The 25,126-nt window shown below is 40.8% G+C and overlaps 1 protein-coding gene and 1 pseudogene across 3 annotated transcripts in view; one reads left to right on the forward strand and one right to left on the reverse strand.

The window, feature by feature from the left end:
* The window catches only part of INO80 (INO80 complex ATPase subunit), a 132,234-nt gene that overhangs the window by 26,466 nt on the left and 80,642 nt on the right, over positions 1 to 25,126 (reverse strand). For all 3 annotated transcript variants that reach the window (XM_059057995.2, XM_059057994.2, XM_059057993.2), the window contains exons 25-28: positions 21,241 to 21,381; positions 14,320 to 14,545; positions 10,077 to 10,204; positions 88 to 182 (exon numbers count right to left, since the gene is read on the reverse strand). In XM_059057995.2, the coding sequence (XP_058913978.1) occupies positions 88 to 182; positions 10,077 to 10,204; positions 14,320 to 14,545; positions 21,241 to 21,381 (590 nt within the window). The remainder of the gene's footprint in view (positions 1 to 87; positions 183 to 10,076; positions 10,205 to 14,319; positions 14,546 to 21,240; positions 21,382 to 25,126) is intronic.
* Positions 16,694 to 17,133, forward strand: LOC131752056 (small ribosomal subunit protein uS12-like; annotated as a pseudogene).

Here is a 25,126-nt window from a genome sequence, read left to right on the forward strand (position 1 = left end):
TCCGAGATGTGTTGGTATTTCTTTTAACTCACCATCTCAACTAGAGGAAAATCAAATGACCATTTTTGTAATTCCTATTAACATTACCTTGTCTGAAAATCAGCAACCATGTCCCGCCTCTCTGAGATCTTGGATGAGCCATCAAGCCTCATGTAGGTATGCTTCCTGTAAACTACATATTCCTGCCAATCAGAGTAAAAAGATACAATAAGTTTGATGCAAATCACTGCATTCTAATTTCCACAAACATCTACCCACCTCATCCATACTGGGGGCAAGTCATTCTATCCAGAATGAGAAGAAAGCAATCTCAGAAGTACAGGAATTTGATCCATAAATGAGTTTATTGTCAGTGTGCGAAAATAGAGGGTACCCTGAAGATTACAACGACTCTCAATTTCAACTTAGAAACTAATCTTATTCCTGCAGATTTCTGTAGGTTTTGTAAAAAAAACAAACTAAACAAAATGAAATCTGTAAACCAAAATGGCTTTTCAGTCACAAACCAGATGTCTTTCATGGCTATGGAATAGCCAGTTTTCTTTCAGCAACACCCACCCCAATGGATTTCTCTCCAGCAAATTCTTGCTGACCAAAGTCCTTGAATTTACAACCTAAGCTCCCTTCTTCCAGCACAGCATACATCACTGTTAAGGGAGGCCTAAGCATCAGAATGACAGAAGACAAGGTAACTTTCCATGACAGAGAATGTTCTTGGCATTATCTGTAAGAGGAATTAAAACTTTTAAGAACAATGAAGAGATTTCAAGAGATGCAATAGAGGGGATGTATCTCCATTCTTGGAAGTTGCAATTCCTCTTACAGATATGTCCAAATGAGCACTGATTTCCTTTCTTTACCCCGATTATATGGATTATGTTTCAAAAAGTCCACTTGCAGAGGGACTGTTACCAAAACCTAATACAGGGACTTCCCTGGTGGCACAGTGGTTAAGAATCCGCCTGCCAATGCAGGGGACACGGGTTCTAGCCCGTCTGGGAAGATCCCACATGCCACGGAGCAACTAAGCCCATGTGCCACAACTACTGAGCTCACATGCCTAGATCCCATGCTCCACGACAAGAGAAGCCACTGCAATGAGAAGCCCGTGCACTGCAATGAAGAGCAGTCCCCACTCGAAGCAACTAGAGAAAGCCCACGCGCAGCAACCAAGACCCAAGGCAACCAAAAAATAAAAAGCTAATACAGCTGCCTATTTATAAGAAACACCATGAAGCAGTGTTTTCAGTTCAAAGAAACCTGTTTCTTATTGAAAAAGACTATTCATTTCTACTTTTGGGAGATATTTCTATTAATTAATTTTCTGTGGTCGAATGTTCTTTCATTGTAGTATTCTCATTATGGACCTCTTATACCTGGCTGGGTACTTCAGCACAGAAGGTTGTTACAGTTTGGTATGACTGGTGCAGTGTGTGTGGCAGCACTCTTAGAGCAAGTTGTATATATATATATAATATATATGTGTGTGTGTGTGTGTGTGTAGGTATGTATGTAGGTATGTATGTATGTGTGTGTGTGTATATATATATTTTTTTCTTCCTTTTTTCACTATTTCCTTCTGTCTCCAGGTGGTTCTTTAAGGGCTTTGGTAATCACAGAAAATATTCAGTCAAAGCAAGCTTCACATTTAGTGGTAGAGCCCTATAATGGGAATGGGTTAATGGCAGAAGAGTAGGGGGTGTTTTGGATGAGGAATTCAGGAAAGAAGATGAAAAATGACAGCATAATGATGGTCTTTAGAGGCTCACTATACCTGGGCAGCTAATCCAATCAGGAGATGTTGCCATCCAGAACAACAAAATACCTAGATTACAGAGAGACAGCCAACAGATTTGAACTTTAACCAAAAGGTGGGCTTCCTGCATAGGCACTGCACTCTTTTGCCTTTTGAACCAGAACTTCCAACTTTAGTGACAGGACTGATGAATAAACCTTCTTGTAGATCTTGCTGTTCATATCATTTATATATCAAGGTCAGAAAAACATTAGAGATATTAATACTAGGCCATAATCAAACCAACACTGATCACAGACAACCTGTTACTGAGGCAACGGAAGTGAATCTTTCCCATTTGCTGCTTTAAGGCTTTGCTCTCTCACCCAGGGGAATAGTGGGATTTCAGAAGGCTTAGTTGAGTTTAGATCCTATTTCAGTAAATAGCTTCAAAACAACAAGTAAATGGACATGGAAACAGCAGTTAAAAGCAGAACAGAGGAATAGCTATATCCTGACAATACAGAAAAACATCTATAAGATAAAGACTGAGCTAAAAATGCAATTCAGTATTTCTTTCATTCACAAATTCTGGCTACACCAAAGCAATCCTAGACATCTCTCTAGAACTCTAGGCTGTTTGGGAAAGATACTTAACCAAATGCTCATCTGGAAAGAAAAGCCTTATTTTTTCCAATTTTTAATTTCAAGAACTGTTCCATTCTTAGTTCAGTTCTCCTATGATCCTAAAAACACCAAATGATTTAATATAAAATTTAATTCTATTTAAAATAAGACAAATTCTAACAACAAATGATTTGATAGTAGTCATAGCACTTTTGAAAAGTTAGTTTAAAAATCTATTTTAAAAAATCTATCCCCACTTAACAATCTCTATATCAAAAGGTTTTCTAATATCCTTCTTAAGAGTCTTGCTTAATATATTCTTTTCAAAGCCAGCAGCTGAGACTGGTTAATTAGTAACTATTTGCTGAGTTTTGCAGTTAAATGTCTTTTATTTTTATTTATTTTTTAAACAAACTTTATTTATTTATTTATGACTGCTTGGGTCTTCTTTGCTGTGCATGGGGTTTCTCTAGTTGTGGCCAGTAGAGGCTACTCTGTTGCAGTGCGCGGGCCTCTCATTGCAGTGGCTTCTCTTGCTGTGGAGCACAGGCTCTAGGCTCGCGGGTTCTAGAGCACAGGCTCAGTAGTTGTGCTGCATGTGCTTAATTGCTCCGCAGCATGTGGGATCTTCCCGGACCAGGGCTCAAACCCGTGGTCCCCTGCATTGGCGCAGGCGGATTCTTAACCATTGCGCCACCACTGAAGTCCCTTAAATGTCTTTCAAGGATGGCACAGCATTCTCATTCCTCCCCCAATAGTCTGTAATTCACTCCCATGCCTGAGGACCACTGCTGGATGACTACTGCTTGCTGGATGACTTTACTGTGTTTTGTAGGAACCGTGTCATGTTAGCACTCCTGTGCATTAAGAAGGGCTTATGGTACAGAAAGGCCAACCGTTACCCAGTTCTTCCTGACACTTGGCACTCTGTAGAGACCAAGGGCATTTCTAACCCAAGTCTACTTGGGTTATTTAGGAAAAGCTCAGAAAATGATCCATCAGTATGATTAAATTTCTTGGAACCTTGTAAACCAAGAATTCCTTTCCACTTAAAGCAGCGAAAAGAGAAACCAAATGTAGACCTTTCCCCTCCCAGAAGTCTCATAATTTAGTATCTTCCCTTAATTAAATAAATATGAACACCAGTATTCTCAAGTGGATCAATAACCACTAACCAAAGTAAGCTCTAATTCTGCTTGAACTAATAAAATAAAAATTATGGCTTTTAACATTTAGGAAGTCTTTGGACCTATACAGTTCTAGTAGATACTATTTTTTAAAATTATTGAAGAAGCCAAAGGGGTTATGGACAAGATGTACCCTTGGAATCTGAGTAGTGATTGATTTTCAGCCGGGATTAAAATTCCTGGGTCCCACCCCAGGAATTCTGACTCTGTAGGTCTGGGTTAGGGCCTAGAGTGGTTTATTTTTAAAAAGCTTCAAAGATGATTGCAATAGATACCCTATTTCTAGAGCTGAGAACAACCACTCCAGAGGGAAGGCAGGGCAGGGTCCCTTAGAATCATGCTATCTCAGCACGGCTCTCAGATGAGCAACACATGAAGTTTGTTAGAAATGCAGAACTGAGAGGCACACCCCATATCTAGTAAATCGAAATCTGCATTTAACAGGTGTGACTTGTAAGTACATTTACACTGTTATAGAACATAACCTTATGCTATTTCTAAAGCACTGGAACACTTTTTTCAAGAAAACTCTTATATGGAATCCCTCTAATATAAAATAGAGTTTTAAAAAAATTACTATTCTAGCTAATGAAGAAGGGTAGGGAGTCCAGGTCCCACCTGTTTAATGTCTACACCTAGGTCTCCTGTCCTGTACCCAACCCCATCAGTTGGAAAACCACTGTCTTAGAATACAAATTGAGAAGACAGGTCAGTTCTGGAACACATCCCTAAGTCCTACTTTTTAAGCAGTAGCATGTGAACAGAGCTATTAGCATAACTCAAAATAGTTTCAGCAAGTGCCTCTCAATCCTTTAAAGTATACTAAATAAAATCAAACATTCCCACACCCAGGGGCGTAATACAAAGGGTCTAGGTTCACCTTGTAGTAGTGATAATAATGATGACTAGCATTTACTGAACATTTACTAAGTGACAATTACTATTCTGTATATTTTACCTGGTTTTGCTTATCTAATCCTCACTATAGCCTTTCAGGTAGGTGTTATTATTGTCACTCCCATATCTTACAGATGTTAAGCAGGTCTCTAAAGTGACACAGGCAGTAGGCATGGAGCTAGGATGGGAACTCAAGTAGACTAGATCCAGAGCCTTTAGCTTAACCCCTCCACCTACGTCTTCCCAGATAGAACAGAAGCTCACTACCACTAGCGGAAAAAAAGGGGAGGGAGAAGCCCCACAAGGTTCTTAATATATTATGACTATAACCCCCATCCGTCATCATCATAAAGAAAGGGTAACTGGGCACTTAAAAAAATAAAGGCAAATGTTTATATATCCCTAACGCAAACCTTCCATTCTGAGACTTCTTCTCTATTTCAAAGTTGTCTCTGATGTTCATTTTAACCCAATTTCACTGTCACAAAAAATTTGAGGGGAAGACTCAGTATGATCCACAATCCTGCAGACCTAGTGTAACTTTATTTTCCTGGACATGCCCCTTTCCATCTTTGGTGTATATCACCGGCAAAAAGTGAGGCTCCTCTCAATGTCTATTACAACATCTCTTTTGTCCAAGCAAATTGCACCAAGTAAGTGAAATATGATAGTTATCCTTCCCTTATCTAATATAGAGCCCTCTGGAGCAATCATAAAGCATTCATGGGCCCACCATAATCTGCCTTCACCCTACTTGTTATTCCCCTTTCTTCTATACCATATGCTCCAGTTACACTAAACTGCTCCCCACTGCCCAATGTCTTGTACCTTTCCACGTCTGTGCCTTTTTACATCTGGCTTCCTTAGTCTGGAAATGCTCTTTTTCCTCATGGCTGAAATTCTATTTAAGTTCAGTTCATGTGTCACCGTATGTGAAGCCTTCCCGAAGTGACCCAGTTGGAAATAAATATGTCATCCCTCTTGCTATCTTCAGCTCTCTTTATGCTTTATTTTTGGCATTAGTATCAGGGTACACTTGACAGTTATTTGCGTGAGATATATATATACATACATACATAAATCCTTCACTAGATTCATCTCTTAAAGTCAAAGACCACATTTAACTGGTATTTACCTCTGCCTAGCACAGTGCCTCGCTCATAGTTGGCATGAAAAAGAAATGAACTAAACAGAATAAATATAGTGTGGTTTTAAGCAAACACATTTCTTTCTATTACTTCTAAGACCTAATGAAAACGCTAGTTAACAGTGACCCCAATTTGCTTTTCATTCCACGGAGCAGTTTTAAAATACTCAGTTTCCCTGTATGTTCAGAATCACAGCTCCCAAAGGTTACTTGGAGTTCTAAGAAAACCCAGCCCATAAATGATAGAATGTCTGTTTGGGATGAATCCTTCCCCAGTGAGGTACTTGCTGACTAGGCAAGTTACACAACCCAGTGTCTCAAATATCATCATTAGCTATGGATTATCTGTATTTAATTCTGTGTTGCATTATTTTCATATATTGGTATAGTGCAAGATTTGTCTGCGTTTCAGTACTTAACAATCACACATACAGTACCAGTTGGCTGACCCTTTCCAAGTATTTCTGTATTGCACAGAAAATACTGAGGCTTATTTCCTTGAACTACAGACTCAGTTGCTTGATGCAATAGGAATGAATCTCAAAAGAGATGACTCAGAGATAATGTAAGTCATCTGCAGTGAGTTAAAAGCTCTCTGCAACTACTAAACTATGGGGAGGGATGGGGAGTATCCCAAACTATAGGGTAAAATGGTGGTGGTGGGAAAAGTTTTGTCTGACATCCAGTAGGATGCCACCATCCCAACGGCATAGGGACTATGTCTGTGTCCATAGTACCCCATCAGGCAAGACCCTGTATGTGACTCAGGAAATAAAAAATAAACTGATAACATAACTTAGTGACCTGTGATATCCTCCCTTATTTATGTCCTTGACTTCTACCCATGGCACACTAAAAATTCCTGGCCCTGGAAATTAAGTAGTCTCCTTTTTAAATCCCCTATCTGGAAATACTATTTGGATACCATGGGACAAGATGAAATATTTCTGAATACAGAATTCTATTTGGAAGAAGATCTGATATATTCACTTGAAATTTAAATTAAAGTCAGATTTTTGCCCAAGAGAAGGAGGCTATCAATCACTTTAGAAAATAGTGAGCAAATACAAAGTGCTTAGAACTAGTATTTTTCACAAAATGGAATCCTGGCCATACAAAAGTGTGTGAATTTTTACTATCTTTTAGTTCTTCTGCGTCCCAGAAACAGACACATAGCCAAGGCTAAGGCACAGAACAAAAAAAAACCCAAAAAGGCTGTTAGATAAAAGAGATGCTGACATGCTCCACAGCAACACAGCGGAGCTTCAACAGCCCCATGTGAGCTCAAATTCCTGCTCTACTGGAAGTTTTTCTTCCATCTTTGATATACAGGGTACAAGATGTCAAGGGAAAAAGAGAATCCTGAAAACATTTTTTTTTAATCTAAAAAAACAAACAAGCAAACAAAAACCACAACACTCTGAGAATGAAGAAGCAAGGCCAAGGGTCAAGGTATTTTTTAAAATTAATACTAGGTCATGTTTTAAAGTGGAACATGGCTCTAATGAATGTTTACAATGAAAGCTTCCATCATGAAAGTGACTGAAAAACCCATAATACTCTTTGAAAAGATAATGAAAAGTAGACCTAATCCTGCACTGTCCTAAAATCCACAATACATTTACATTTCTATAAATGATTAGACAAATATTAAACATTACGGGCACTGTAATTCTATGCCCACAAAATATATTTGGAGGACTAAACTCTTGGAATACAAAATGTGGTTTGTTTGAGTAAATAATATTAAAACAAATAAATAGACTGAAAAAGAAGAAACTTTAAAATTTAATGTTGAAGGAAAAAGAATAGTATAGTAGTAAGGAAACTAGATAACAGTTTCATTTTAATTTTTCAGTACAAACAGTTGCAACATTTTCTGGCTTCAACATCCTAGAAGCATGTTACACACATGGCTAAGGAATGTTAGCAGTTGTGAAATTCAGGCTTTGAATTTGCTTTTCCCTAATTTAGAATTCCCCACAGAGCGATGCAACTACATTTAGAGAAGATTCTCAAGCTGCCTTCATTGCTAAGCCTACCCACAAAGTCCACATCCCCTCTAAAAATCCTGCTGGATTATAGACAGACAGGAAGTGACCCTGGTGGGTAGTGTTCACAGCACTCATCCTGAACAAAACTCATTATCAGACTTTGAATTACTTATCTTAGTGATTCTTGTGAGTACCTAGAAGTGTGCAATATACAGAATAAGGAACTAAAATGCAGGACTGTATCACTTAACCTACTCACACTCACCTTCATCTACCAGAGCTAGCTTATTTTTTGGTGGTTCACCCCCTTTTCCTTGGAACTTCCCTTATAATGTGAATCAGCTTTTAAGACTGTATAATATACTGATATATAGCCTTGGAATAAAAAAAGATTATTAACTCCCTTACAAAATCCTTAGCATATTACATTACCTTTTCTATAATTCTTATCAGTGAAAGATTACTATTTCATCTATACTTTCCTGACTTCAGGAAAAGGCAAGTGCACTTTGTCTAAAAAGAGTCCCACTGAAAGAAAATTACTCATATTGTTTTGGCTGTTGACATCATTTAGTTTGAACAGAATTTTTTTTTTGGCTGCATTGGGTCTTCGTTGCTGTGCGGGCTTTCTCTAGTTGCGGCGAGCAGGGGCCACTCTTCATTGTGGTACGTGGGCTTCTCACTGAGGTGGCTTCTCGTTGTGGAGCACGGGCTCTAGGTGCACAGGCTTCAGTTGTTGCAGCGCACAGGCTCAGTAGTTGTGGCTCACAGGCTTTAGAGCGCAGGCTCAGTAGTTGTGGTGCACGGGCTTAGCTGCTCTGCAGTACGTGGGATCTTCCTGGACCAGGGCTTGAACCCAAGCCCCCTGCATTGGCAGGCAGATTCTTAACCACTCTGCTACCAGGGAAGTCCCTGAACAGAATATTAAGGATGCAGGCAGTCCTTTTATTCTGGATTATTGCTGTTAGGACCTTTAACATAGTCAAGATTTACATCAAACACAACGGCTTAATCACCTCTTATGGTGACTCACAGTCACTTATAAGCATTTTTTCCATCATTTAGAAATAGATGACCTACCCACAATACAAAAAGGTAGAAACTTCTGCCTGTTGACAGCATTCCAGAGGCTAAACACTTTTTATTAAACATAAAACACAGTGATTAAATTGACCTCAAATATTATTTGTTATGTCTCTTGCTAAAAGAAGTTGCCTGATTATTTAAGAGCCTGCCACCGAATTCAGATAAACCTACTGCAAAATTCAGCAAGCCAGCCTTGGCTTCTGAAGAACCTAAAATTCTCCCCTATTGCTACCCTTCATTCCTTCTGTACTGATAGAATCTCTACTCTCTTATTCCTAGATAGGGATAATCATGGTCCAATTTCCACTTATTTATTACCAACTAGTCCCTGGAGTAGCAGGGTTAAAATTTAAAGGCTTAAATATGTAAAACACACCAAAAAAATGAGAATATTTATACACTACTGACATCCAGATGCTTTAGCCTCTCAACAGATGGCTTTCCAACTTTCTTGCATGAAAAACGTACTCTAGTGGTCTGTAATTATTTGTCCTCACTTTCACTCCTCTGTTTATATGTCCATGACTTTCTCTCCCTCAATAATAAGCCACTACTTCAACAACAAGAAAGTAGAGAGAATGTCAACTCAGAAGTAATAAAAGAAACAAAATCTGCCCTGCACAGTAAGACAGAGCTGTATCTTTCACCATAATCCAATGGTTGTCAACTTTGGTTATATATTAGAATCACCTTGGGAGCTTTTTATCTTAATGCCTAGGCCTCATTCCATACTTCTTATATAAGTATCTCTGAGGATGGACATCAGTTTTGTTTTTTTTTTTTTTTGTACGCGGGCCTCTACTGTTGTGGCTTCTCCCGTTGCGGAGCATAGGCTCCGGACGCGCAGGCTCAGCGGCCATGGCTCACGGGCCCAGCCACTCCGCAGCATGTGGGATCTTCCCGGACCAGGGCATGAACCCGTGTCCCCTGCATCGGCAGGCGGACTCCCAAACACTGCGCCACCAGGGAAGCCCCGACATCAGTATTTTTTAAAGCTCCCCCAAAAGACTGCAAAATGTAGTCAGGTTTAGAACCACTACACTAACTCAGGATGAATAGCTGCTCTCTAATAGAGAACTAATCCCAAATCTTGTTTTCCATACAGAATTTCAGAGGACTTTTCAAGAAATTCCTAGGATCTGATCTGCTTTAAAATTCGGGAATTTCTTCACTAGTAAAGGAAGGGAGGAGGGGGATTCTATTTCACTGATATAAGGAAGGAGGAAGAAGTCCTTGGCACACTTTCATATCCACCAGGAGTTGCTTCTCCTCCCCATATAGATGGTCAAATCACGAAGAAAAGTTTTGGGTTCCCATTAAGCAGGACTGACGTTAGTCATACATCTATGATTCCTGCAACTTAAATGTCAAAGTGTCCTAGTCCCCAAGGTTCTTTCTCCTACCTCCAGCAGGTCTATCATCCTGGTCATCTGGGAGTAGATAAGGACCCTATGTCCTTGAGACTTGAGCCGAGTCAACAGGACATCAAGGGCATACAGCTTTCCACTGTCAGTGATGAGGCTCTCCTTGCCTAGGGAGAAGAAAAGGGGGGAAGTGGGAAATTATATTTAATTGAAGCAGCAAAATCACTCACTGCAAAGCTGTATGCAGCCAAAATTACTGCAACCAGGATGCTTGTCATCATGACAGCAGGAAAGTACTCTAGAGAAGAATGCAAAGCACTGTTAAATCATATCCAGTAGTGCTCTGGGAAGAAAAATCCTGAAGTAGGGAGGTGTAGGTCCCCTCCCAACTGACAGTTCCCAATCAGACATCTGCTGCTAAGTCATCTGAAAGTTTCCCTGCTCCACATTTTTATTCAAGAGACAGCAGGTATATGTGGACATCTAAGAGTAATATTCATGCCAAACCTGCTGTAAGTGACCTGAGAAATCTGTTTTTCCTTTGTTCATCTTATTTGTAGGTATCTGTTTCTACTAGTCCTGTGGCTACATGGTTTACCTCCCAAAGGCATGAGAATGTAGAGAAACAAGGGCTGCTCTTGCCTGCCCCTAAAGACACTTGAACATCAAGCAATGCACTAAAAAACAAAAACAAAACAAAAAACCCCCTCCCTCTCTTGGATGATTTCAAATAGGTTGGCTGGTAAATGTCATTATCCTAAGCTGTAATTTAATAAAGACACTAGGGCTTATTCAGCTTTTCAGAAAGACTGACTTTGGCTTTCTGTGAAATGGAAGCTGCTTTCACTCACTAATTTGTGCTTCCTCCTTCCTCTTCCCATTTAAAAAAAAAAAAAAAAAAAAGGCATTTCAGCCAAAGATCTTTAGAGAACACTTAACCCACAAATTTTCATCTTATCCATTCAGTATCATTCAACTCCCATCACATTTCAGGAAGTAGAGTTTCCTGTTTGCAGACTGGTCCATAAACATACCCTAAACAATTGCTGCTACTAGGAGGGGAAGAGATGAAACTTAAGGGGCTGGGAGATGTAAGAGTATGTTTGCAAGTGGCTGTGGGATGCAAAAAGAGAGACAGAAAGGCTAGAGAGTTCACATACACAGCTAACTACTAAAAGTTAAAAAAGAAAACTATTAAGAAAAACATACTGTCTACCTTTAGTTTCGGGTTTGAACCTGTGGTTTTTCCTCTGAACTATAGAAGCTGACTGTTGAGAGCAATCCAAAAGTTTTCAACGGTCATTTCTCCGTTCTCGCTACTATCTGCCAAGTGCACAATTAATTGTATACACCGAATGAGAAGAGATGTGCTGACAGCACCACAACAAATCATCAGCCACTCTGTTTCTGCTACATAGCTACAGGTCCTGGATGTTTACTCCTCTGCACTGCAGCCTGCCTTTTCCCACCTTCGGAACATTGCCAGGCCACATTTCTTCCTCCACCACCCCCTCCCTGACACTGTGGCACACACCTTTGTTCAGCCTCTTTGTTTGGTCCTGTTTAGATTATTGAAATGCTCTCCTTGTTGGTCTCCTTACCAACGCAATCAAATGACTGCAGCTGGGACAGAACCGATTGCTAAGCCCTCTTGCTGGCACCGGACAAGGAGGCCTATATAAATTCCCAGTCTGATCAGGCAGCAATGCTTCTGTAACAACTTTAAGGGTTGCTTCTTGCCAATTACCCTTCTTTAATTGGGTTCCCTGGGGTCCCTCAATTTTGATAGCTCCTAAACATTCCCCAAAGAGGTACCAATCAGCTTCAGACAGTAAGTTTATTTTTTTCTCATTAAAAGCACAGGAAAGTGAAAAAAAGAAACCCATGTATTTTTCAGTCACTGAGTGACAGTGGGCAAGCTAAGCACATTAGATTTCTTCAGCCTGCTTATCTCCTCTTTCCATTCGTATATAGTTCCTCAACACAAATATTTAAGCATATACAAATCTGTCTTGTGTCTGAATATTCAGAAGCTTCAATTCATCTCAAAATCATGATTTAATGGTTTTCACACCTTCCTGCTTCCCACATCTACTTTACTTTGCAAGCAGAAGGAACTGATGCTAGGATTAGGAAAACTCAGAGATGAAAATATACACTTAGATGAGAACTCTGATGCACCTAAAAGAAGCAAGAAGTCGCACCTGTTGTTAGTTTGTTATTGTTTAGGTGGGGGAGGTGGAAGTGGATGGACTGAATTTCTTTGGACTTGCCTGAAGGAAAAGGTCTAAGAAGAAAGTGACATCAGCAACAGCCTTAAAACACTTAAGCAGAAAAAACTGTTTTCTTTCACTGCACACTGTTGCCTTCTGGGCCTGGCATCCATTACCCAATTTTCAGGAGCTACCAAAGTTGTACTGGACAAGAGTACCACCTGTTGCTAAGCAGGGCATTGAGCCAAGAAGAGCACAATTCCCTAGAAATTAGGCTGACTCTGCCAAGTCAAACCTGTGCCTAGCCCCTTCTTTCAAACAAAAGCTCAAAAAATGTTGAAATGAAAAGACCTACGCTACTTTCTTGCAATCTTTCCTACAATCCTACAGTACAAACTTACAGTATTTTCACTTAGATACAAGCTCTTACTGACCACAGTATAAGATCCTGGTCACCGACAAAATGAATGTATCCAATGGCAGTAAAATTAGGGTAACAGATAAAATAATATCTCCTTTTTCCAAGGAGAGGAGACTTTTGAAGGGATTGTACACACTTCTCTTGGCGAAACACAGAGACACATTCAAGGTGTGAAATCCAGAAGATTTTGGTCAGTCTCTCAAGGAATATAATAAAACCAACCCTTCCCAGGGAAACAGAAAACGTAAAAGTATAGAGGAAAAAGACATAAAATACAGGTTCCAGTGACCCCTCCATCCCCCACTGCCCTGCCCAGCCAGTCTACCGAGCACAATGGGGTCAGTGAGGAGCTGGTTGGTTCTCACAGTAAACAGCCAGTGAGGCTGGTGCTTTTTATCGATGCAAAAAGAACTCAGACACTTCCTGCTATTTAAACAAGGTCCATTTTTCTTTCAAAGAACAGGAAAAGCCACAAGAGATTCCCACAGCGCCAGCAATAAGCCTTCTTCTTCTGTACTGGGAACTTAGGAGTCAAAATGAAAAAGGGAGAAAGAAGAAATAAGGTGTTATCTTGCTTCTTTTAACACCTGTGCTCATCTTCTGCCGGGGAATCTGTGGTTTCCAAACCTGCTGGCTTCTATTCCTCTATTCCTACTACTATTCAGGGCTGCTTTACACCTGGGCTTTCCCCTTATTTTCTAACAATATACCTTCACCCACTGCTTTCATCTGTTTTAAGTCAGATATGAGGCCATATACATATTGCTCTTGTACACAAAACGGTATCTTCCAGTTCAAAGCACCCCCGAAGCAAGTAACAAGTTGACCCAAAGTCCCTTGACACCTGACAAAGTTAACATTAAATGGAAAAGCCAGGCCTTAAAGCCTAGAACCCAGTTATCTCTTAGAAATAGCAGAGCCTCTCTTTTGAACCCTTAACTCTAGTTTACTTCCTTTACGTGCCAGTAAGATATATACAATCAAAGCATCAGAGAATTTGGACAACTGAAACGAACATGGTAGCTTTAAGCTACCACTCCAGTGTGCCTGCAGGTGTAAGCAAGGAACATAAGCCTATGAACCCTGTGTTCGCTTTCCTTAAAAGTAGTCTCACTAAAGCAAAAATGAAAACCTAGTTTCCTTTCAACCCCCGACCTTGACTCTAGTAGGTCTGGGAATCCGCTAGCATTTTGGCACAAAACACTGTTTTTCTTCTGGTTATCATTCAGATCTCTAGTGCTTCGTGCAGGACACTGTTTATGCTACTTAAACTAGGCTTTCTGTGAGTGACGACATTCTCATTCATTCCACTGGCAATGGCACATGACGACTGTACTCACTCGACCTGAAGCCTTTCCTACCAAGTTTATTTCCCTACAATCCCTGCCCCCACCCCTAAGAGTGGTATTCCTCTCTCAGCTGTAAGCTTGTCACAGGAGAGCATTTAGGCAGAAATCTAAAAAAAATTTGTTTCCACTCAAGTCACAAATTACTTAAGCATTCTTACCTACAATCACTAAGGGTAAAAGAGGAAATAGAAACCTCAAGAACTTTGAATTCTGAATATCTGAAACCACCACATGGAGTATCTTCCTGGTTCTTCCCTTGCCAAAGCTGGGAACATATGCCAAGAGAAAGGAGGACTCACCTGGAATCCTGATGAAAGACCAGCCATTCTGAGGCCTAATGCTCCACAGTCCTCCAGCTGGTTCTGGAAAGAACTGGGACCGTCGATTTAGCCAGTCTGCTGCCAGTTCAGGGGCCCCATTCAACAAACACTGCTTGGCTGCCAAACTCCCTCCTTCCTTCAGCACTCGCCGCTCATATTCCGCACTTCGGTCATTGCAGTAAGAATCCAACGGCACTGCGGTGACCTGCAGTGAAAGATTCACATGAGATGGCTCTTTCACATTTTCCACACCCAGTAAGCCTTTTGGGAACTTTGACTCTGAAATCAGACTAATGTGGATAATTCTTAGACTAGCGGTTTTAACTTCCCTGCTCTGACAAACTAACTTGTCCTTAATAACTGACTTAGTGAGCTTCCCCAGGTAAAAAGCCAACATCCATTACATGAATTTTCAACAAACGAAAGATCCAAAGAGTGCTGGAGTTTGCAGATAAACTGGGATACCAGGTCAGGAATAATTCTATCACATATATATACATATATACATACATATATATATATATATATACACACATATATAAAATCACTTTGTCATCTCCCTTCATTGCCAGACAGTGCTTTTGGCAAAGATCTATTAGCCATACAAGGGAGCTGGAGATAGTCATCATTAAAGAACTAAGGAATATCCTCCTGGTGCATCTGAAGCTATCTTTAAGGCTTCTGTGGCAACCCAAGTTTGTCAACATTTCTTTTTCCTCTTCCCTGACCAGGTTACTGACTGACAAATGTAATGGAAGATAAGGGAATCTTTCTTTCAGGCCATAAGCTGCAGGGAGTGTTATGGGGTAGGGATTAGAAAGCAATTGCCAGAGGGTAGTGAATTCATTTCCTGGCTAGGGCAGAGGCTTTGCGCAAATTCTTATCTCACATTCAAATGCTGCCCCCCAAAGGAACAGAAGGCTCCTGCCAATTTAGAAACACAGGTTTTATCCTTCTTTAATGACCTGGGTCTATTCCCACTCTAATAAGCAGCTATGCATTCAGATGTCTGTGAAATCATCTGATAAGGAGCCTGTGGTTACCTTTTGTTAAAACTTTGGAGGTTGTGATTACCTGTAAGCCCAGGTTGATAAAAATGCTAAGGTCCCATTATTAGCAGTGAATTGCTCAGAAGAACCATGGAGCTAGACCAAGAGATAGGAAGAATGTGGATATAAGGAGCAAGGGCAGAGGTATGGGAAAGATCAGAACATAAAGTACTGGCTGTACGTAGTTAGGTAGTTCTATTCTTTCTATTATTCACTGGAAGTTAGACATTTAGGAAAATCTACCTTGCTACTAACTTTCCTATTTTCATGCCCATCAATATTTAGGGCAATGGTTGTCAAGTTTTGGTGGGCATAAGAACCTTCTTAGGAGCTTATCTAATGTGCGGATCTTGATCCAGGCCTAAGGTAGGAGTTACTAGTTCAAGGTTTTTAACATGCACCCCAGTATCTCAGGCCAAGTCTTGAGAAATACTGCCTTGGGGTACATAAACAATCAGCTAGCTAGCTGACTGTGGGGCTGCAGGTACCTCTGCTGGAAACTGGAGGATACCAAAACTGGAGAAAGAGCGTCATTTACCAATAACCAAAGTCTACACTACTCTGGCTTACAGATGAAGCTAAATTCATTTTGCTAGGGAGCAGTGCCATCTATGGTCCAGATGCAAAACTACAGTGGGTCACAGCAAGCTGGGCCCCTGGCGCTCCAAAACCTAGAAAAGCTCACGCATTAAATCAGCTTACTTAGTACTAGGAATAGGTTTTGGTAATCTCATACCACATTTACCCACTCCAAAAGGAGTTTGTTCTCTTGCTTCCAAGTTATTCATCTTTCCCACCAAAAGTTGAGCACAGGCAAGTAAAGACTGAAACACAAAGTAGGTGATTAAAAATTGGGTCACGACTTCCCTGGTAGTGCAGTGGTTAAGAATCGCCCTCCGGGCTTCCCTGGTGGCGCAGTGGTTGAGAATCCGCCTGCCGATGCAGGGGTCACGGGTTCGTGCCCTGGTCCGGGAAGATCCCACATGCCGCGGAGCAACTAAGCCCGTGAGCCATGGCCGCTAGGCCTGCGCGTCCGGAGCCTGTGCTCCGCAACGGGAGAGGCCACAGCAGTGAGAGGCCCGCATACCACAAAAAAAAAAAAAAAAAAAAAAAAAAAAAGAATCGCCCTCCAATGCAGGGGACTCGGGTTTGATCCCTGGTCAGGGAACTAGATCCCACGTGCATGCTACAACTAAGGAGCACACATGCCCCAAGTAAGACCTGGTGCAACCAAGATAAATTAAATAAATAAAAATTAAAATAAATAAGTTTTGTCTTTCACTCAGGCCCGTGGCACTGGCAGGATGGGCAAGTGTCACAGTCTTCACACTGCCAGGAAACTCCATAGCCACCGATGAGACCAGAAGTGACATGATAAACAGTACAAGAAAGCCCATTTGGGCACAGCCCTGAAGGCCAACCCTTTTGGAGGTGCTTCTCATGCCAAGGGAATTGTGCTTGAAAAAGTAGGGGTTGAAGCCAAATAGCCAAATTCTGCCATCAGGAAGTGTGTCAGGGTTCAGCTCATCAAGAATGGCAAAAAAATCAGAGTCTTCGTACCCAATGATTGTTGTTTGAATTTTATTCATCATTTAGGAAAATGATGAAGTTTTGGTTGCTGGATTTGGTCGCAAAGGTCATGCTCTTGGTGACATTCCTGGAGTCCGCTCATAAGGTCGTCAAAGTAGCCAATGTCTCCCTTTTGGCCTTATACAAAGGCAAGAAGGAAAGACCAAGATTGTAAGTTTGTTTTTTTTGTGTGTGTGGTACGCAGGCCTCTCACTGTTGTGGCCTCTCCCGTTGAGGAGCACAGGCTCCGGACGCACAGGCTCAGCGGCCATGGCTCACGGGCCCAGCCGCTCCACCGCATGTGGGATCTTCCTGGACCAGGGCACGAACCCGTGTTGCCTGTATTGGCAGGCAGACTCTCAACCACTGCGCCACCAGGGAAGCCCAGATTGTAAGTTTTGATGATGAAAGCAGGATAGCAATAAATTTCCATATGCCAAAAAAAAAAAAAAAAATGGGTCTCTCCCGCCATGGCTTGTCCTGGCAGTAGCCCAGCAGATATTAAACCAGAGCAGACATCTGCCACCTAGGATATGAGTTTCAGAACCTGACAATCAATAGTGGCTATACTTCCACAAAAATGGTTTGAGAAGCAGTGGTCTGAACCACAGAAGCATGACCAGTTCTATATAGCTCAAACAGCAAGCACACTCTTGGATGAGTAAGCATACTTAATCTTTTCTAATTAGAGACTCATATGGACCAATTTTACACTCAAAGATAACTGCTTTTTTTTATCTTATTGGAGTATAGTTGATCTATTATTGTTGTGTTAATTTCTGCTGCATAGCAAAGTAATTCAGTTATATATATATTCTTTTTCATTACAGTTTATCACAGGATATTGAATATAGTTCCCTATGCTATACAGTAGGACCTTGTTGTTTATCCATCCTATATATAAAATAGTTTGCATCTGCTAATCCCAGACTCTCAATCTTTCCCTCCCTCCCCCCCCACCCCTTACTTTGATTTTTTTTTTTTTTTTTGAAGAAAAGCAAAATATATACTGGAATTATATATAAAAACTTTGGCCTCATATTCTCGGGATGAAAAATCAAAAGCTAGCAAATCATGAAGGAATAGGGGAAGAACAGTGACACAGGAAAGAGTGTCATTTCTAGACACTCTTATAGTTTAAAAACAAAACAACTTTTTCCAGTTATAAACTTTCACCTATTTTCCAATTTCATTTTGCTGATAGCCTTCCAAGTCCAGGATTAAAAACTAGGAGGTTTGCAAAGCACAGCTCTTAGTGAAATATTTTTTAATGTTTTGATAAGCTTATTTGGCAGGAGCCCTGGATCAAGATATATACAGAATCATACAGTGTCATGTTGTAAATACGTAAGCAGTGAACTCATGAGGTCCAAAAGGAGGCAAACAAGTCCATTTCTACTTAAATTGTGCTTTCTAAGTCAGCTCTATCCTAAACAGCCTCCACCCATTCTGCTAACCCCAAGTGGCCTTCCTGACTGCTCGTAAGCAGGGGCAGATGAAGCATGACACACCCATTCTTGCCTCCCCACAAATGGAAATGCATACTCCCTTTAGTCCCACATGAGCAAACCCCGTTTCTTGCTTCATTAACTTCCTAAACTATAGTATCTTCAGGGGCTGCCTCCTCAAGCATTCAGCGCGTCCTTCCTGAGGACACGTATATTCCTGCTGTAGCTCTAGGAAGCGTGACCGCTCCAAGCGCTTCAGTTTCTTGGTGTGATGAATTCCCAGAGTCTTAGTTTATTAACCCTGCAGAATGATTTCTTAAGCTAATGATAATTCCTTCCTTAGTGACACAGTTCTTCCTGAATTGACCCTAAAGTTTTCACAGCATGTGCCATGGAAATTAATTTGTCTTAACTCAATGCCAGGGTTGAGGTGTCAAAGGAAATCAGTTTCTCTCCACCGCAGATGGGTGGAGAGAATATAACATCATTAAAATACCTCATAAAATGTTGCCTTATTCACACCCCTGGCCTGATCTACAGATCTTGTGTGTGTATAAAACATTCAGACATGTTTAAAACTCTTCTTCCTGTCCTCCTAACTATGGGGTGATTACTCCCATTTCAGATTTAGCACATGCTACGTGAAGAAATTCTACAAATGTGGGGAGAGGGGCTGAACAGGAAAGGGTGCTGGGGAGGAGCCCCTCAGCCAGATGAGAAAAGCTTCCTCCTGCTTCCTGCCTGCCACCACACCTTTAGGCTAACAGTCTTCTTCAAGTTACTATTGTTTTTTAGGGAAACATCAGTACCAGGCATGATAGTTTAGACTTCAGGCTCCTCAGAAACAATACTTAAGTAGTACAGTGGGGGTCTATATATGTAAGTATGTCAGAAAAGTGGGGTTATTCTTCAGAGTGGTTGGCTATAGAGCTTTGAGTGGTATAAATGAAGAATTTTTATGTCCATAAATGCAGTTACAGTCCAGGGCAGTTCACTTTTTACTGGCTCTATAAAACACGGGGAATATGAGAAGTAAAAAATGTCTTGACATCCCTCTCTCAAAAATCTAGGCTTCCTCTTTTTTTTTTTTGCGGTACGCGGGCCTCTCACTGTTGTGGCCTCTCCCCTTGCAGAGCACAGGATCCAGACACGCAGGCTCAGCAGCCATGGCTCACGGGCCTAGCCATTCCGCGGCATGTGGGATCTTCCCGGACCAGGGCACAAAACCGTGTCCCCTGCATTCGCAGACAGACTCTCAACCACTGCGCCACCAGGGAAGCCCTAGGTTTCCTCTTATAGGCCTCTCCATGTACATAACAGATTAGGAGAGTAAAAAGGAAACAACCATACAACTATGAAGCCTGAAGCCTGCTTTCTATGCAAGCCCTTGGCTTTAGATGTTTTCTGGAAAAGTGCTTTTCCCTAGATCAACTTAAGCTTCAAAGACCAAGAATGCTTTGGAAGAACTGGGTACCTACAAGTCCCAAATACTTTCTGGAGAATCAATATAAATCAAACAAAGTTGACAGTGCTAAGAGAATCAAGTTTGTGTAGCACAGGACCAGCAGAGAAATCTAGGCAGGCAGCAATCAATGGGACTCTACTGTCATCTCATTTCCATTCATCATCTTTCTTTGGACCCTCTACCAGATTCTGACCTTTGATAACTTAATAAAGTAAGGATGTAAGCTGATATAAATAATGGTAGAAAAAAAATAATGGTAGAGAAATATCACAAAGAAGAATTAAAAGTCTCCACCTTCTTTGAATGGAACTGTGAAAACAGTAGACTTGCTAGGATGAGTGAAGAAAACAAGATAAAAACACAGAAGGGTAAGAAAAGTCAACCTCTTAGAGTCTCCTGGCTAACTGAAAGTTGCCCTTAGAGCAAATGGAAAGAAGCTGGGAAGACAAACTCGTTTTTGCTCTAATTGCAGTCTGGCGACATCTCTACTCTGCCTCTCTCCCTTCATGTACTGCTTCATGGTTGTAAGACAGTTTCTGTCTGGCTCTCATCAGAAAGACATGAAAGAGTGGAAGATGTAAGTGAAGTAAACAGCCACAGCGTGCCAAGGGGAGTCTTTGCAGCAACACTGTGGGCAATCACCAGAGTGCCCTGTTTTGATAAACAGGGTACCAGGAAGGATCTAACAGCTGTTCAAAGTTGAAACCAAAATAGAAACTTCTCCCAATCTGCAAACAAGACTACTACCACTGACTGGTGGATATGGCCCAATAGTCACTTTTCAGAGGGAACATACTTGTGAACCACAGTCCAGGCAGAGCTGCTGAAGAAAGAGAGAGAATACCATCTAAGAAGTTTCTTGAGGCTGGAGTGTTATGTTTCCCTTTGTTATTTGGAGACTGTACTGAGGCGATAAGGCCAGATCAAATCTCCCTCCCAATCGGGCCCCCTCCTCTGAAAAACCCTCAAAAACCTCAACACAGGTGACAAATGGCTCCCTCTTCTATTCAAATATTCCACTGTTCCTGTCCCTGCTATTGGGTGATAATCTACCTAGTAACAGATGGCTCGCTCCCATGGTAGTTTGCAGCCCCAGGCTAAATGAGAGGAACTACACGGAAGGCAACATCAGGGAAAGAAGTCACTTCTATCTACTATACAACTATTCTCAAACCAACACAATTCATAGTGAGGAGTGCTGTCTTGGGAAAGCCAGGACCATGGATGCCCTTTCTAAATACCGAGCATTTATATGTTTCTCAAGGTCCAAATAGCTTAAAACAGTTCTGGTTAAGAAATGGATCCCTTGAAAACTGGTTTATTTCTTCAAACACCAACTATTTTATCTCTTCCCTCCGGTGGCACTTACTCGTGGACTGGCCACACACAAAAAAGATGGCAGCTCAGTGAGCAGGCAGCAACGAAGCGAGGAGGTAGCTGATCTCCGCTGATGGATGACCTGGTCTGAGTAGCCACTCACTGCTTTACAGTGGCTGCTGAAAACCAGAGACTACAAAACAAAAATGCAGATTAGTGCTATTGACAATTATTTAATGTAAGCAAAATAGAAAAAATATCACATATAGTCAAGGTTCATTCTAATTTCAAACTGTAATTTTATTACTGTACCTTAGGTAAATGTCATCTCTAATTCTGCCTTTTTCTGGAAGAGATTCTGATTATTTTTTATGTACGTATGTATGTATGTATGTATGTATGTATTTATTTATTTATGCGGTACGCGGGCCTCTCACTGTTGTGGGCTCTCCCGCTGAGGAGCACAGACTCCAGACACACAGGCTCAGCGGCCATGGCTCACGGGCCTAGCTGCTCCGCGGCATGTGGGATCTTCCCAGACCAGGGCATAAACCCATGTCCCCTGCATCGGCAGGTGGACTCTCAACCACTGCACCACCAGGGAAGCCCAAGATTCTGTTTATTATAAATAGTTACAGCAAAATTTTCATTAGACAAAACAACACTTTGTGTATGTCAGGGGAAGTTTGGTTCATTTGTTAAACTGTGGATACAAACCCATTTGTCTTGAGTTTAAAAAGATGACCAATAGTATTTCCTCCTAAATTTTTCTTTTAGGCAGATCTGTTTAGTATTTCATGTGTGTACAACAATGCAGTATAGTTCTAGCAAGGTTAGAAGTTCTATTTATTTGAAGACATCAATAGAAGTGGTCAGGAACAGGAAACAATCTCTCTTTAGTTCCTCTAACCTAACTACCATTTAAAAAATTTAAAACTTACATTACTGTATCAATTCATTTTAACAGACTTAAAGCTCATGTTAAAGCTTCAGTTTGCAGCCATTCATATGAAAGATTTTTAAGTATGGAATGTTCACATACAAAGAATTTGTCAGTGGGATTACAGTGTTGTATCAATATATTGCAGGTGCAGTTCTTTCTTCAGTTCAATATTAGACATTTTATCTTTGGATCTTCATTCTCGATTATTTGTCTTACTGGTTTCTCAAGGCAGATTGCTAACCTAAATAATCATATGAATGAAGAAAATACAAAAAACTGCAAGATGAACAGTAACCAGGACCCTCTGCAGGAGAATAACTGCTGTAATTCCAATACTGAAAGTGTCCAGTACCAAATCTCTTCAAAGCTTCTTTGTTTAGTATATATTTCCTCCTGAAGTACATGGGTTCTTCAGGATCAGTTTGAAAGAAGCCATCTCAAGTTGTCTAGTAGGACAGGTGTATCACAATCTGCTTTCATGAAGCAACCAGCACCTTCTAAATAATGGGCATGAAAAAACTGAAAGGCTTTAAGTGTTTCCTACAGAGTTGGGATGTCTTCAGTGATTTCTAATCACACTGTATGCAAGTCTTTACAACACTTTAGTACAATGCTGGACTCATGTAGCTTTGATATGTTTGATGTTTTTCTCTAGATGTTTAGGTCCCATCATTAACCAGAAAAGAACATTAATCTTCTGATATCATTTTTCAACAATATCTGTGTTCTCATCTTTATGTTGGGTAGCATTTGCACTGAGATTCATCCACCTCTCTACATGTTTATCTCCATTATCATCTGAATGCCTAGTGTGAGGATCATTATGAAGATTAATAGACCAGGTGTCACCGTGTTCTTCCAATACTGACGAGCTAGGATCATTACCAAAAAAATCCTATTGCTGATACATAGATGAAAGTAAAAAAAAAAAAAAAAAAAAAAAAAGTAGCCAATTTTCTTGTTTTCTGAAAGTTCACTTCTGATTATTAGTAATAGCTCTTCTTGCCCCTCCTGAGGGTGAAGAGATGACACAAGCCTACCAACTGCTGCTCGTATCTGTCGTAGTTCACGGCTGCTAGCTGGGGTGTCCACTGCCACCCAGGTAGCTGAGATAGCAGCAGTGGCTGGCCTAGAGACTTCTGAATTCGTCACTAACTTCTAAAGAGCAGTATCCGTTATCACTTTATCTTTGTAAAAGGAGCTTCTTATACTCCTAAAGAGCAGTATCTAAACAATGTCTCAGGGAGGGATCTCTTAAAGTCAACCTCATTTTCAGTATTCTTAAATGGCAAAATCCAACAGATAAGAGATGAAAGAAGGACCATTTCCTTCAATTATTTTCTCTCCAACACTGTAGTTATTAATAAGGGATACAACAATCATGATAGGGAGTCTTTTTAACACAATATTTTGCTTGTGATACCTTTCTGGAAAAAGTCTAATGATAATTTTATTTCCGGGGTGGTCATTCGTAAATTAGAACATGTTCACTTGTCTTATATCAGCTAGGTTAAGACATGCGTTTCATTGGCAGTCACTAAATCAAGGTGATTTGTAGCTGATTCCAGATTTTAAAAATCATTCACTAGCTCAACATACACAAGCCTTAGCTTTAGAGAAACCCTAACTACCCCCAGTATACTTCACTTAATCTATACTTTTCTAGATCATTTTCTCTCAACACTGGTTCCATCAAATCTTCCTTAGCACAGGTGGTCCTTGGTACCATACTATCCACACTCCCTTCACGTAATGACATGAACTGCTAGGTACTGCTTAGATACAGAAAATTTTAATGCTTAATAGAGAAGAACACAAAGGACACCTTAGGCACCACTGTGTAGGATGCAGGGGGCGGGGGGGTGCAGAAAAGAAGATTCATTACTTCTTTAGTCTACTTTGGCCTAAAACAAATTAGAAAAAAAGAAACAATGTCACACAATGAGAGATGTGACTTGGTAATAATGTGGTCACAGTTTTTGCTCTTCTATTGTCCCTTCCTCATGTTCTTGAGTATCTTACTACACTGTAGGCACTGGCAACTGTGTGTGTCTTGCTGCCAGTACTGCAATATACACACAGCAGCGAAGGAAGGCTTTTGTAGAGTCTTTTGGCACCATGCAAAAGTCTCAAGTGAAAAATAACAGGGCAGTATGATAGGCCCCTCAGCTGTACACTACCTGCCACAGTGGAGCACAAAGAACACACAGATGTTTTCCCCTCAGATACATACTTGTCCACTTAACAAGGGACCGTTCTTTGCTTTCCATGCCTTATTTAAAATTAAAAAGAATACTTATGCTAACGTAAGGTCTTCATTACTTAGAAATTAATTTTCTGTTTTTGCTCTTAAAGAACATATCAAACTCAGATATAGAGAAAAGGTTTCACTTAAAATGAAAGGGTGTAATGTTTATAGATTAATTGCTAAGATTGCATGGATTCTATTTTCACAGATATTCTAAGTAACCAAACAAAAAGGGGGAAATAAAATACAGAAAAACTCTGAAAACAATGGCTTCCCAGAACTTTCCAAAAGGGGTACTGGCAGCTCTCATGATCTCAGGAAATGATGATATAGATACTCAGTTGCAAATTAACCTCCAGTGGAAGAGTTTTTGGAAACTTCCTGTTTGGGGGATTCTTTATCAACAGCCATTCTAAGCTCTCCAAGCATTTAATAGAGTATAGTGTTTAAAATTTAAAACACATACCACTCTTTTCAAAATAACTCTTTATGTTTAGATTCTTTTGTATATATATATATTTTTTTTTTTTTCCTGCTGTATGCGGGCCTCTCACCGTTGTGGCCTCTCCCGTTGAGGAGCACAGGCTCCAGACGCGCAGGCTCAGTGGCCATGGCTCATGGGTCCAGCCACTCCGCGGCATGTGGGATCCTCCCGGACCAGGGCACGAACCCGCGTCCCCTGCATCGGCAGGCGGACTCTCAACCACGGCGCCACCAGGGAAGCCCCCTGTATATGTATTTTTAAAT

The sequence above is a fragment of the Kogia breviceps genome, chromosome 3 (genome assembly GCF_026419965.1).
Source record: "Kogia breviceps isolate mKogBre1 chromosome 3, mKogBre1 haplotype 1, whole genome shotgun sequence".
Classification (NCBI taxonomy): domain Eukaryota; kingdom Metazoa; phylum Chordata; class Mammalia; order Artiodactyla; family Physeteridae; genus Kogia; species Kogia breviceps.